The sequence below is a fragment of the Numenius arquata genome, chromosome 6, assembly GCF_964106895.1.
Source record: "Numenius arquata chromosome 6, bNumArq3.hap1.1, whole genome shotgun sequence".
In the NCBI taxonomy this organism is placed as follows: Eukaryota; Metazoa; Chordata; class Aves; order Charadriiformes; family Scolopacidae; genus Numenius; species Numenius arquata.
In genome coordinates, this window is record NC_133581.1 from 4,654,610 (window position 1) to 4,668,621 (window position 14,012).

The 14,012-nt window shown below is 40.9% G+C and overlaps 1 protein-coding gene across 2 annotated transcripts in view; it reads left to right on the top strand.

Annotated features, from left to right (window-relative positions):
- Positions 1-14,012, top strand: part of AKT1 (AKT serine/threonine kinase 1) — a 79,840-nt gene that overhangs the window by 44,842 nt on the left and 20,986 nt on the right. The window contains exons 4-10 of one of the 2 annotated variants that reach the window (XM_074150030.1): positions 4,092-4,203; positions 6,979-7,126; positions 9,229-9,360; positions 9,528-9,593; positions 11,277-11,345; positions 12,041-12,166; positions 13,419-13,547. In XM_074150030.1, the coding sequence (XP_074006131.1) occupies positions 4,092-4,203; positions 6,979-7,126; positions 9,229-9,360; positions 9,528-9,593; positions 11,277-11,345; positions 12,041-12,166; positions 13,419-13,547 (782 nt within the window). The remainder of the gene's footprint in view (positions 1-4,091; positions 4,204-6,978; positions 7,127-9,228; positions 9,361-9,527; positions 9,594-11,276; positions 11,346-12,040; positions 12,167-13,418; positions 13,548-14,012) is intronic. The other variant, XM_074150032.1, reaches the window with a different exon arrangement.

The window sequence follows — 14,012 nt, forward strand, 5'->3', positions numbered from 1 at the left end:
GGTGGCCAGATTAGTGGACAGATTTTTTATTTTCATTTATTTATTTTTTTTTTTTGGGTCTGCTGTTACGAGAGGCCACCTTAGTCCAGGTTTGTAGGTCTGGGCTCCCAGCTCCTCGCTTTTGCCCTGCTGAGCTGTTTGGGGGCGAATCTTTCTATCTGGTGCTAGCAGAAAAGGAGCACTTCAACATAATATTCCTCTTTGCCTTTCCAAAGTTTTTATTTCTTCATCATTCTTCTTGCCCGATTTACTTTTTTTTTTTTTTTTTTTTTTTTTCCTTTCTCCTCCTCTCCCCCCCCCATCCCCTTCCTTGAAGAAACCAAAGCAGGAATGGGAAGGATTCCTCCTTGACATTATTGTTTTAAGTGTGATGTCATTATATAGGGAGCAGAGTTTGACACTTCCATCCCAAGTAATCTGTCTTTTAGCTTAAGTGCTGGGGAAGCAAATATTGTGACATTTTAGAAAGTCACTGGGATAATACTAAGTGTCTTTCAAATACAAAATGGTAATTTACATTTGAATGCCTTGGTGTCTATTCCTGTTAGGAACAATTTCTCTGTCCTACTTACTTTAAAAGACCAAACGCCAGAAAAGAATCATGAGGGTCTTTAGAGCAATTTAAATCATTTTTAACAGGCTGCTGTTTGTAGTACTTACTTTGTTGCAAATGGGGAATACTTACATTGGCCTGTTTGATGGGAAAAACTGTCTTCAAAATGGGTAAGCGACCCCCGGCCTGTATCTGAAATGTGAATGTTTTAATACCAGAACCCCCAAATATGCCATGAATCAGACCTAATAATACACAGCATCTGTATCTGTGTGCTGCATGTTGCCGTACATGATTACAGAAGTCAAGTTTGGTGCTTCTCTAGCTTGCCAACTACAGTAAAGTGCACAGAGTTGGTTTTAAAAGTAAAAGAAAACCCTACTGCCTCATCGTTTCGTTGATAAAATCCATGTGATTGTCGTATATTGGGAGAATTTAGTGGTAGCTTCAAACTTTTCTGAAACCTATGTGGTACTTTAAATTGCTTTCTTAAAGCAATTTAAAAATAAAGCCTTCTGTATTTCTTGATATGTGCTGTTATGATTGAGCAGGGTAATTAGACAGCATATTGTTCACTAAACAAAACACTTCTATGTGACATACTTGAATTATAGTGGTTATTAACTGACAAATCTCTATTATTCATCTTGCTGTATGCCTTAAAGATTGCTGGATCAGCAAGCTTAACAAATATCAATGGACAGTGCTGATTTAGGGGAAAATTGGTGATGTTTAATTGTTCCCCTTCTATGACAGAAAAGGCCTTGTGTGGTTTATTATGCCGTAATTAAATGGTTAAAGTTTAGGGTTCATGGCTAGTTTAAATATCTGTGCTGCTACTTCAGAATACTTAATCTAAAGTCTGTTTTAAAAAAAGTAAGGAAACCTCTCAGTTTATTTCTTCGTACTGTCTCCCTTCTGGGTAAGTATAGGAGAGCAGCTCTGGATGAGCATGAGGTTAGAAATTGCCCGATTTTCTTCTTCAAGTCTTCAGCCAAATTGAGTATCTGTTAGGGCTGTATCGTGCAGGCTCATAGAGGACGACCCCATCTTTTTTCGAGAGGTGATCGTCCCCCTGTACTGGGCACTGGTGAGGCTCCACCTTGAGTGCTGTGTCCAGTTTTGGGCCCCTTACCACAAAAAAGACATTGAGGTGCTGGAGTGGGTCCAGAGAAGGGCAACGAAGCTGGTGAGGGGTCTGGAGCACGAGTCTTATGAGGAGCGGCTGAGGGAGCTGGGGGTGTTCAGCCTGGAGAAAAGGAGGCTGAGGGGAGACCTTCTCGCTCTCTACAACTCCCTGAAAGGAGGGTGTAGCCAGGGGGGGTCGGTCTCTTCTCCCAAGTCACAGGCGACAGGACAAGAGGAAACGGTCTCAAGTTGCTCCAGGGGAGGTTCAGATTGGATATTAGGAAGAATTTTTTCACTGAAAGGGTTATCAAGCATGGGAATGGGCTGCCCAGGGAAGTGCTTGAGGCACCATCCCTGGACGTGTCCAAAAGACGGGTTGACATGGTGCTGGGGGACACGGTTTAGTGATGTTTTTTTTGTTTGTTTGTTTTGTTTGTTTTTTTTGTCAGAGTTTGAATGATGGTTGGACTAGATAATCTTGAAGGTCTCTTCCAACCTAGATGATTCTATGATTCTATGATTTAATCACATTAAGGAGACAAAAATGGGAGGCAGAACAAACAAACAACAACAAAAAAGAAATGCAGCTAAGCTAAGGTGGGTGATTCCGGGAGCAGCCGTGAGATCTTTTGAGCTGAATTTGTCAGAACTCAGCTTACGGGGCTTGACCAGCTCGTGGAGTTGTGTTCAGCTCTCATTGCCGTTCTGCGGAAGAGGACGGAGCTGGAGGGCTAAATCCGGCGCTCGGCAGACACGGCTGCGTCACCCTGTGGAAGTTCTTTAATCTCGGTGAATGAAGGAGTGCTGTTTATCACACTAAGACCTTTTCATGACTCATTAATAAACTTTTTCTTATCTAATTGCAGTGCTTTACTGGGATGCAGTATAACCGCAGCGTGCTATTAAAGAAAAATTAGATTTTCCTGTCATGAAAAATGCAAAGTTACTCGTTGAAAAGCTTATAATTCCAGTAGCAAATGAGGCATGAAATATATTGCCAAAAATACAGCGCCCAAAAACACTGGCGGTAAATATTTTATCTTGGTGCTAATTAAGAGCTTGAATTTAAAACTGTGCATTATAAATTTTCACAATAATAAAATTGACCTAACGATACCAGTGTAGCCTTAGTAACGCTCACTGTTATTCTGGCTGGATTCTGTCCTCGACTTGCACGGTGCTGATGGTGGAGGATGTTCATAGCTTTAGCAGGAAGAAGGAATTTCTTCTTGTCTTCATAGTGCCTTTTTATTTACTTGGAAGTTGATTTAGAACCTGAAGACCAAATAATAGCAAGCTTATGGTTTTACTAACTGCAAGGAAAATACTTTAATGTAAGAAAAAAAAAACCCAAATTATATCTTTTTTTTTTTATTTTATTTTTTTCTCCCCTGCTTACTTGTTTTCTTAATTTGACTTTTCTTTAGCAGGAGCTGTTTAATTAGCATTAGATTTTCTACTAATATAAATCTGAAAAGTGTAGTCTTTTGGCTTCTGTTGTTATTTCATTGATTTTCTTTTGTTTTTTCATATGCTCTGTTTTAGTATAGCTAGGGTACCCTTAATCAGGTGCATTTTGAGGCCCAAATTTGAAGGAGGAACACTCGTAACATCCTATGAAGCTTAAAATAGTAGGTGTGATTTTTTTTAAAAGAAAAAAAGACTTTATGCTCAGCTCGAGAGAGAGCATTTTTATGAAGGAAGTGGTGTTTTTGCATGTAGTTGTGCTTCTGTAGCCTTTTTAGGTTGTGTTTAAGCGCTGGCACTGATGAAGGCTGTTACCTGTATGTCCGTACAGCATCTGACTCCGCCGCAGATGTCCCGGAGGTGTTTTGAATGTGGGGGGGGGTCTTCTCTGGGGGTGCCTCTGCAGTTTGATGTTCCCTCTTGTGTTTGAGGACTGGAAGCGTTGAGTTTGATTTTCGTCAGGTCACTGCAAAATGACCAAACGTGCTCTTGTAGCAACTCCTTGAAAGCCCAAGGACGGGCTTTTGTGTCTGGAAGTCAAAGGGAGGGAACACAGGGGCTTGGCCTTGGTTTCGGTGGATGCAATTGCTGCGTTATCAGCTGACTTTGTCCGTCTGCTCTGCTCTGGATGACCTTTGGAGCGTAGGACCTGAGTCTGAACGGCTTCTGTGTCATCACATCACATTTCTACTTACCTCTCTGGGCAGACCAAACGTGGAGCCTTTCTAAGCTAAGAATTTGATTTTGGTGCTGCTTAGATGACTATCTCCCAAGCTATTTATTGATTTCATCAACACAGTAAATTGTCTCAAGTCTCCTAAAGAAGTACTTGCAGAGATTTCTACGGCTGATTAATCGCAACAGTTTGCTAGATAAGAATAAAGACAAATGATTATTTAAACCTGCTTATGTACCATGACTCTTTCTTCCTTGATTGTGGTAGAGTGCCAGCTGATGAAGACAGAACGACCTAAACCAAACACATTTATCATTAGATGCCTCCAGTGGACCACAGTAATTGAAAGAACATTTCATGTGGAGACTCCAGAGGAGCGGTATGTTTCATTCATATTTAATACATAAACTACTTGAAAAAGCAGATGCAAGCGTTCAGCATTAATAGCGAGTCCTTTGCTGAAGCTCTTATTTATCAGATGATGTACGTCCAGACTGAAAAGCGACAAATAATCTTTGAGCCCCTCAGTTTTAGCGCGTGTTCCGGTACAAAAGGTGCCTTAAAAGGGGATTTCAGAGAGTGGATTTTGAGTAGGATTTGTAAATGAAATGTTGCTGGGTTGGGTATTCAAAATGGACAGGTGCAGGTGTGTACCAGCACACGGGTAGTTATTTCTGGAAACTTAAGGTTCATTTCTCACTGGAAATGTGGTGGAATGTGAAATGAAGGGTTTCTGACCTGGGAGTTTTCTGGAGGGGTGAGCGCAAGTGAAACAGAGATTCAGGCAAAGTTGAGTTGTATCAAAATACTGATCTTTAAAAGTCTTTTTAGACACCTTGTTTTTAAAGGAAAAAAAAAAAAGTTAGTTGTAGCATTGCTGATTGCTAATGTTTTATGCAAATTAGATAATAAAGGTGATAGTTATCTGCTGCAGGTGCAGATTTCTGCTTCAGCTGTTAGGAAACAAAGCTAAGAGCGTGCATCCTGTGCTCTCATCATTGGAGAATTGATCTCTTGCCTCCTGAGAGAACAGTTTTCCAGCACAGCTATTCTACAACTACAGAGTATTTAAATATTTACTTGCTCTTCAGGAACTAAACTTAAATTATTCCAGTACCATTGCCCTAGGGGAAGGGGTGTTTTAAAAGGCTCATCCTTCCTAGATATGATATTGGCACATGTTTATTTTTAAGATCAGCAAATTCTACCTAATAGTCTTTGCTCTTTTCTTTTGTAGCCTTTGCATGCACAGATTTAAAGAAGGTTCCTGTTTATTGCTTTTGACTCTATTACAATGATTAGAAGAAGGTGAAATCAAATTAAAAGCAAAGAAAAAGAAACTGGTCCTTGTTTCTTTTAGTATCTTTGTGGCCAGTGACCCTAAAGGGAGTGAATAACTGTTTCCACTTGGGGGAAGATTTTATTTCGGTCTTGATTTGTTCCCTCCTCGCCAATTAAGTCAGCTTTGTGACACTTCAGGGCTCGGAGTGTTAGTCACCTCTGTTGTGTACGCTGGAGATGTAAAAGCTGAGGGTGAAATTCTGGTCCCCCAGAAATCAAAGCTACTCACTTTGGGAGGGCCGAGATCTAAACCCAAGTCTGAAGCAAATCTTAAAAGAGACATGAAGGTAGATATGCCCGTAGCATTCTCTGTGCCTTTAACACCAATACTTGTTTTTTGAGAGAGATGGAGAGATAAAAATACGGAAGAAAAAGTTCTTTTTGTAATCGTTCTGGATATGAAAAATGACTAGTAAATAAAGGAATTTGGTTTTGATGGTGAAAGAAGTAGTCTGTGCTGGGAGAACGTTCAGTGTTACCTTGCTGCCCCAGACAGGGCTGGATAGTCCACATTAAGACAAAATCCAAGATAAAAAATGCACAGGGCAGGAAAGACCTTATGTGTAATTGTTACAGTTTTTGTTACAACCTTATGTTGAGCGCTTTTTCCCATGGACTTTGCTTCCTCTGGGGAATGATCTGCCTCTTCCACCCATCACAAACTGAAATTCCTATGTTCAGATGTGAATTTTTTTTTTTTTAAATAATTTCATAGAACCAGTGAAAAATTTGATACTAATTAGAATGGAATGGCTTCACTGCAGAGCGTGCACGGAGTTGTTCAGCATTGGCTACTTCTGCTCCTGCTGTAATAGCAAAGTATTTTACTTGGGATGTCCTTGGGAGAAGAGTTTAGCCAGTGCCCAGAAAATATCAACTAAATCACTACATCCCCTTCCCCACAGATAAAAAAGATAATTAAACATGGTAAATTCACATAGTCCACTGAACATGTCTTCAGCCCCTGGATGCCTTAAAGCCTGTCCTAAAACCCTGTAAACCCTTATGAGTTGTATGCTTTATGTTCAATAAGTTTGCAGTGAAATGAAGTGAAGGCTGAGAACTTTCACTTCGGCAATTTCCAAAGGTGTGAAATTTCCCAAAGGACGCTGGAGTGGAAGTGGTCTCCGTGGGAGTTGAAGGGGTCAGTATTAGAGCACCCATTGCCGAACCAGCTGTGGAAACTTCATCATGACCAAGAACTGTGTCTAAGATAAAATGTCACTGCTTTTCCTGACATTCTGCTAAAATTTACACAGGAATTGCTGTGCTTCTGTTGTCATCTTTACAACAGAGGAATAACCTAAGTGTCCTGGGTTTTAATACCTTCTCCTAGAACATCCCTTGTAATTAAAATTCGGGATATGTGTGCGAAGAGGTGGCGTAGTGCCCCCAGCAGTTGGATATATGTGTTTCAGTGCACCGTGGGAATGGAGAAGCTGCGTTTAATTGCTTTGTGCTGCACGGGAGCCTTTTGCTTTTTGGTTTTGGCAAGTCTGGTTTTGTTACGTAAAACTCGGTATCCCCAGGTAGTACCTTGAGCTATTGACTGAATGCCTGTTAGGAATTCTGTAGTCTGAAAAGCCTTGTGTTGTATCCAGACTGGGAGGACTTCAGATGTCTCTTGTTTGTAGTATGATTAATGAAGATATATGTTAAAAGTGCACTTAAAAATGCGTTTTTACAGTGCTCAAAAATGCACGTACTTGATTGTATGTTGCATTGATTCATCAGAGAGCATTAGTTGCTCTGTGTTCCTTGGTGACCCATCTGAAGTCACAAATAACGAATGTCTTTGCTTATATTTTGCCAGGGAAGAATGGACAAAAGCCATCCAAACAGTAGCAGACAGCCTCAAGAAACAAGAGGAAGAGATGATGGATTTTAGATCTGGATCTCCCAGTGATAATTCAGGTGCTGAAGAAATGGAAGTTTCTATGACAAAGCCAAAACACAAAGTGGTAAGTAAGCATAGTGGGAATAACAATATTTTTTAGGTCTTCTCAAACATACACAAGAAATAGCCATGAAGACACATCTGTTCCCATAAGAATTATACAGTTGGCTGTAGGTACAGCTTTTGGAGGAAACAATTGTCTGAGCTGAGCAGGTACCAGGCAAAGCCTGTCTGGGTCCACTGGAGTTCTGAGTTGAGGTGTCCTTACTGGATGGCTTTCAAGGTCAGGTCTGGTTTTGGTTTGCCTATTTCCCTGTGGTACAGAGTCTGAAATCAGAACTCCTGCTGGACCCTGTGACCATGTAAACTCTTTGCAGGCTGGTGCAAAGATATTCCAGTGGATTTGCAGGATTTAGGGTGGGTTCAGTGGATTTAATTGCTCCGGATTAAGGGTTTAGGCTAACTCCCCGACAGCCGCTGCGGTGTCTGTCCATAGTCTTCCTAGAGCTCTGGTTTTTGCATCAGGCACATGCACAGGGCCAGCTCAGCAATGGCCTTGAAAGAAGTATGTGCCAGAGGAGATCTTTGCCCTGTGGAGCCCTTTTGGGTATCTGTCTTTAACCTCCCTTTGCTTCTTTCTCCCCTCCATGGTCTCCTGTTTGTCTCACCATTGCACTCCCCGCTTACTTTCATAAGTTTGTTTCAGTTTGGGGAAAAACGATGAAGTTTTTTAAAGACAAAAGATAGCCACCAATGTGATCACTAAGTATGTGTGCCAGCCTTGTGTCATGTCAGTGATTTTAGACTGGTGTGGGTGGCTACTTACATGTCACTCCGAATTGCAAATGCCATTAGCCTTCTGTGTCCTTGACTGAACAGATACCACTCTTGCTGAGCAGCTCTTCATAGAAATGCAAGAACCACCTCATTAGTCAAATACATATGTTCTTCTGAGACACTGTGTCTCTCTGGGCATGTTAGTGAGGACTACAAAGATGATGAGGGGACTAGAACGTCTCTCTGATGAGGAAAGGCTGAGGGAGTTAGGTCTTTTTAGTCTGGAGAAGACTGAGCGGGGATCTGATCAATGCCTATAAATACTTAAAGGGTGGATGGATGGGGCCAGTCCTTTTTCAGTGGTGCCCAGTGACAGGACAAGAGGTAACGGGCACAAACTTGAACATAGGAAGTTCCATCTAAACATGAGGAGGAACTTCTTTACTTTGAGGGTGGCAGAGTACCCAGGGAGGGCCACCCAGGGAGGTGGTGGAGTCTCCTTCTCTGGAGACATTTAAAACCCACCTGGACAGGTTCCTGTGCAACCTGTTCTAGGTGGACCTGCTTTGGCAGGTGGGTTGGACGAGATGTTCTCCAGAGGTCCCTTCCAATCCCATATCATTCTGTGATTCTGTGATTACTGGGGTCCTGGCATCAACTGTATTGAACAATTAGCAAAAAGTCTCCTCAGCCAGTTCTAGGGAAGAATATGGAGGAAGTTTGCTGTTGGGAGCATATTGATATTTTTCCCCAACCGAGACTGCAGTAGCCTTTAGCTGTATAAATCTTACTGTTGCCTTCTTGGCAACAGTCAGCGATCAGACAGTATGCAGCCTGCAACAGATTCTGATTTTCCTCAACATTTTTGTTAATGGTGAAACAAATAAGAGCAAATGGCTAATCTGTGAGGAATGTGTATTGTCTGTGGGTATTGGTGCTGGTCAGTGAAGGACAAGAAAGCTCATCCCCTGGAGAGGTAGGGAACATCACGAAAAAAATATAGGTTTAATCCCTGGAATCAGAGCAACATGTGCCTTTAAGTGGACGTCTGCACTGACAAAACGGTCAAATGTGTGTGGATTAGTAATAATATGTTGAGTGGTATTTGCTCAGTTGGGTGTTGAGCCACGTGAAAGTGTGTTCTGTTAATTGAAAGCTTATGGTTTTTCCTAAATAGTTTGATTGATTGGTTATCTTTGGGAATGCACTACTATTCATTTTTATGGAAGAATAATTTCTGCTCCTGAATTCTGCTAAGAAAAAGGATTAAAAAAAACCCCATACACAACGTGTGCAATGTATTCTCACATGAATGACAAATTCTAGTCTGAGTACGATATACTTGTTAGTTCACGTCATTCAGTTCTTGTTTACCTCTGTCATTAACAGACCATGAATGAGTTTGAATACCTTAAACTACTGGGAAAAGGCACTTTTGGAAAGGTCATTTTAGTTAAAGAAAAAGCAACCGGACGGTATTACGCTATGAAAATTCTGAAGAAGGAGGTTATTGTAGCAAAGGTGAGTAGATGGGAAACTTGGGAATGTGGTTCGCCCTTGATACAGCCTTCGGGGAAAGTCATACCAAGGATTCTCTGAGTACTTGTAAATAATTGCTCCCTTAGTGTTTGAAATGGACCCCTGAGCTGGGGAATCGCTTTGCTGATTTCCTTCTGCTTGTGTTTCAGGATGAAGTAGCGCACACGCTGACAGAAAACCGCGTTCTACAGAACTCGCGGCATCCATTCCTAACGGTAAGCATTTCTCCCTCTGCTGAGTCTAACTCATGACAATCGAGACTTTCCTTGTTTTTTGTTATTTGTATAGTACATCAAAGATCTGTGTTTCCAGAGTGGCTGTGTATTTTTGTACCCTTCCATTTTTGGGAAGCACAAATTAAAATGCTTTTTTAAATCTTCTGATTCTTGCAGAGCAGGTCCTTGATACCTCTTGAAGACAGTGTTTCAGGGTGTAGTTTGACTTTATGGCTCACCCATTTAATGGCTTGATGTCTCTGAGAGAAGTATCTGCTTTCCTTGTCTTCCAAATGCTTGGTTTCCTCTTTGTAGCAGAGATCAGGGTGACCCTGATCTTGTGACAAACAAGTCTAGGAAGATACAGTGGGGGAAAAAACCTTTAATTTTGCCTTTCTTTATTGTTTTTTTAAGCTCCCAGAAGCAGCTTGCTATGGAATTGGAGCACTGGTAATGCCAGCCAAAGGATAGTGGCAGGAGCGGGTGGGATGGGACAGGGAAGAGCAGGAACATGATTTATCTGCTGCTTTCCTTTTGGACTGGTTTAGCTGTAAAATCAAACCACGCTCTCAGTTTAGATCTCGAGCACCAGCAGTCTCTCTGGGTTTGAGTTCAGTTACCCAAGTTCCACCTCAAGATTTTGTTTCTAGTATTTATTACAAGTTGCCTCTGAATTGTTTCCAACCGCTTAAGCCCTTTAAGAGACCTGTGTAGGATCCCGATTATTTCCTTTGTCCAGGTACACAAGGGCTTAGCTGGAATTTAGACCTTTTAAGTGTGGCCTCTGGAAGTAAATATTGGCTGTATTTGGTATAATCAGCAAATGTTTGTTGACTTGTCTAAAACCTGATCCTCCCTCTCTCTGCAAAAATATGACTGGCTTAAAAATGCCACCCCTGGTAATGAAGACGGTGATATCATATGCGGTATTTTCTTTTTAATGCTTCTCATAAACTCGAATACCCAAAACAAGGGCTGTCTTGAGAAATCAGCTACGAGGCTGGGTTATGACCAAAAGAACTTAAGACTGTGGCAAACAAGTTGATGTTACTCTTGCCGCAGTAATACATGTGACAGGGCTGTACAAAGGCACCTTGTGATGCTCCATCACACCCTCCGTCCGGGCTGTTTTTGTGAATTGCTCACAAATTGATATTGAGTGTGTTGCTCAATCCTCTGGCAGGATGTCAGCGGGGAGCAGTTGGAGGCAGCAGGGCAGGGACCAGAGGGCTGGTGTGTGTAAATATATACATGTTTTGTATAAGAGGGCTTGTAGCCAGCGTGGTAGAACCTTCTGCTGTGGGGTTTGGTTGTGGCCTCTTGTCTGCGAAATGAAAACATGGGAGCTTGTGGCCTGGGAAGGAAACTTCAGAGCCACAATTGTGTGTTTTCTGTCGCTGGTAACGGGCCAGGACTTTCTTTCACAGTGTTATAGGCATTACTGATAGCTTCTGCAAGGGCATGTATTAATGGTTTATTTTAAATGTATTTAATGAAATAAGTTGGCAGTGGATCAGTCCTCAGCTGCAACAGGAAAGGGTAAGTATTACATAAGAGCCAAGGACAAAAAGTCCACTAAAATAGAAAAGTTCATGTCTGTGCCTTTCTGAAAATCTATTAAAAATGCTTCTATAACTGTCAGTGTGATCTGTCTTCTAAGTTTTGGTTTAAATCTCTTTTCAGGCTTTAAAGTATTCCTTTCAGACGCACGATCGCTTGTGTTTTGTTATGGAGTACGCTAATGGAGGAGAGGTAAGGGAAGTGTAATAATGTTTAATACTTTAGGATTTTCCTGTACTACTGCTAATTCGGCTTGACATTATTTAGCTAAGGTCCATGTTTGCAATTCTAATTAATCCAAGTTGTCCCAGTTAAACAGAGCTGTTTGCAGGTTTAACTAATATTAAGAATTAAGAACCTTAATTTTCTTAGCTCCGTTTTTAGAGAATAGAGGGTTTGGGTGTAGGTTCTTACTTTACATGACAGCAACATATTGTAATCTGAGGTTTAGTAATTCAAGAAAGCAGAGTTGCTTTCTAGCTGCCCTTAGCTTTTAACACTTTTTAATGAATATTGTGAGCACATGTTACTTTGGAGGGAGAACTGGAAGCAGCGAATTACTGTTAGACAGCTAAGAAGGAAAAGTTGGAATATCAACTGTGGTTTTAATATGTAATTGTAGTTCAATAAAATGATAATTTTCTGTACGTACAAGAATGTGAAACACACAAACTGGTGATCAGTGTGCATCTGTGAATATGTGAGATGTAGCTGTCTAGTCATTTAATTCATGATGGTTTTTAACACATTTGGTGACACAGCTGGGTGGGGATGGGAAAGGGTTTTCTCTTAGGTAATATCACATTCCAGGCAGGATGGCCTGTTAAGTGCGAGACATAACTCAGAAACACGTGCAATCTAAAGGTAACAAATTATTGTTCCTGCAGTTGTTTTTCCATCTGTCAAGAGAACGTGTCTTTTCTGAAGACCGGGCTCGCTTTTATGGAGCTGAGATTGTTTCAGCGCTGGATTACCTGCATTCAGAGAAGAATGTGGTTTATAGAGATTTGAAGGTATGTAGAAAAATAAATTCATAGGCTTTCTGGCTTTTTTAAGCCTGAAGTGTAAAAGAGCCTTTCCTAACTGAACTTTAACATAACAGTTATTACAGCTGTTGGACTTGACTTTATGGGATGTTTAAATGCTTTTATAGTCTGAAAGCTTGTATAATGCATTTCAGAGAATATGAAGGTGTATTGAGCTACTTGGGTTGCATTTTCACTTGGCCTGCTTGTGTTCCAAGAGAAACCTTGCTGGCTCTTCTGCATGGTGAAATGTAATCCTGGGCTCTTCATCCCAGGTCTTATCAGATAGATGCAAATTTATACTGTGGAGATGTTGTGCCTCCTTGCGATGTGCTGCACAGCACTATCATCATAGTACCTGCTTGCAGTTAGAAAATTGGATAGGCTTCAATGGTGAGCAGAGAAGGGGGAAAAAAACCCAACAGCCAAACAAGAAATCTCAGGGCAAACAAATTTGGAAAATTCTTGAGGAAAATGCAATGATAGCATTTTTGTTTCCCTGAGAAATGTTGTCAGGAGAGGGTAAGACGATACCAGTATTCCATTTAGGAGCAGTCGAAAATGAAGCATTCTATGTAATGTTTTCAGGCTACGTCAAAGTAATTTTTGGGATTCCTGCTGGGATTTTGTCTCCCATATCACCATGATTGCTTTGCAAGTGCACTTTATTTCATACATGGTAGAAACTCTGTCCTCAAATCTGAATGGCCTTGTCAAAAATCAGTGGCACAGGGTAGGATGTCTACCAGGTGCTTAGTAATTGTTTAGAGTGGTTCTCATGTAAAGGGTCTCTTTGGAAGAGATTCCTTGGCCTTGCATTTGATTTTTCTTTCATTTGCTATCTTTTACTGGTACGGAATACTTCATGAAATCGCTTGGAGTAAAAGCAGGGATGAAGTTCTGTGAGGGGAAACACTTAATATATTTTTAAAAGAACTGGTGTTCTGTCGGTGATAATGTTGTAGAAGGATAAATACAGTGCCTACATTCTGCCTTCTTTCTGTATATCTGATCAGTTACCCAAAGACTGCAAATTAGTTACCTGACGTTCCCTAAAGAACTAAGAAAAGTGATATCAATGTATATTTACATCACGCATACTTTGGCAGCGACTGTGGTCCTGACCCCTGTGAGAATAATGTTGAAAACTGATCTCCAGAAATTCCTGTTTTTCATTGACTTGCTCAGGAGCAGCATGTGTTATACGTAATAACGTCTGTCGTTTGGATTTTCTTCCCAGTTGGAAAATCTTATGCTCGATAAAGATGGACACATAAAAATAACAGACTTTGGACTATGTAAAGAAGGCATAAAGGATGGAGCAACAATGAAGACTTTCTGTGGCACTCCAGAGTATCTTGCACCAGAGGTATGTCTATGTTGGCTATTGTACTAAATTATATTCTTAAATGCCATCTGAGATAGCAGTAGCGATGTGGAATAATTCCTGTACCGTAAAGTGTTCATACAGTAACTACTGTTGTATAACAACACACACCGAGAATCTTTTATTCATCGTTTTCTGGGACGTATCTTTAGCATAATGATGTGTGATAATTTTCAGGCAGGGTTGTGTCTTCCTTTCACTTTAGGGAATATGTACATTTTAGTGGAACAGTGCTTGCTTCTTATGACAGAAATCTAATTTAAAAAGAAAAAACAAAACACTTCTACGTTACTGAAAATATTACTTGATGGATCGATGGCTGTTTTGCGAGTTGTTTGCTGTGTGTTGGCCTATTTTGAAAGCTATCAACTGGGCTTTGCTTAAGAAAAAGTAATGTCCAATTCTTACACTCTTTGAAGACAGCGTAAGGCCACGTGTTTTCAGAAA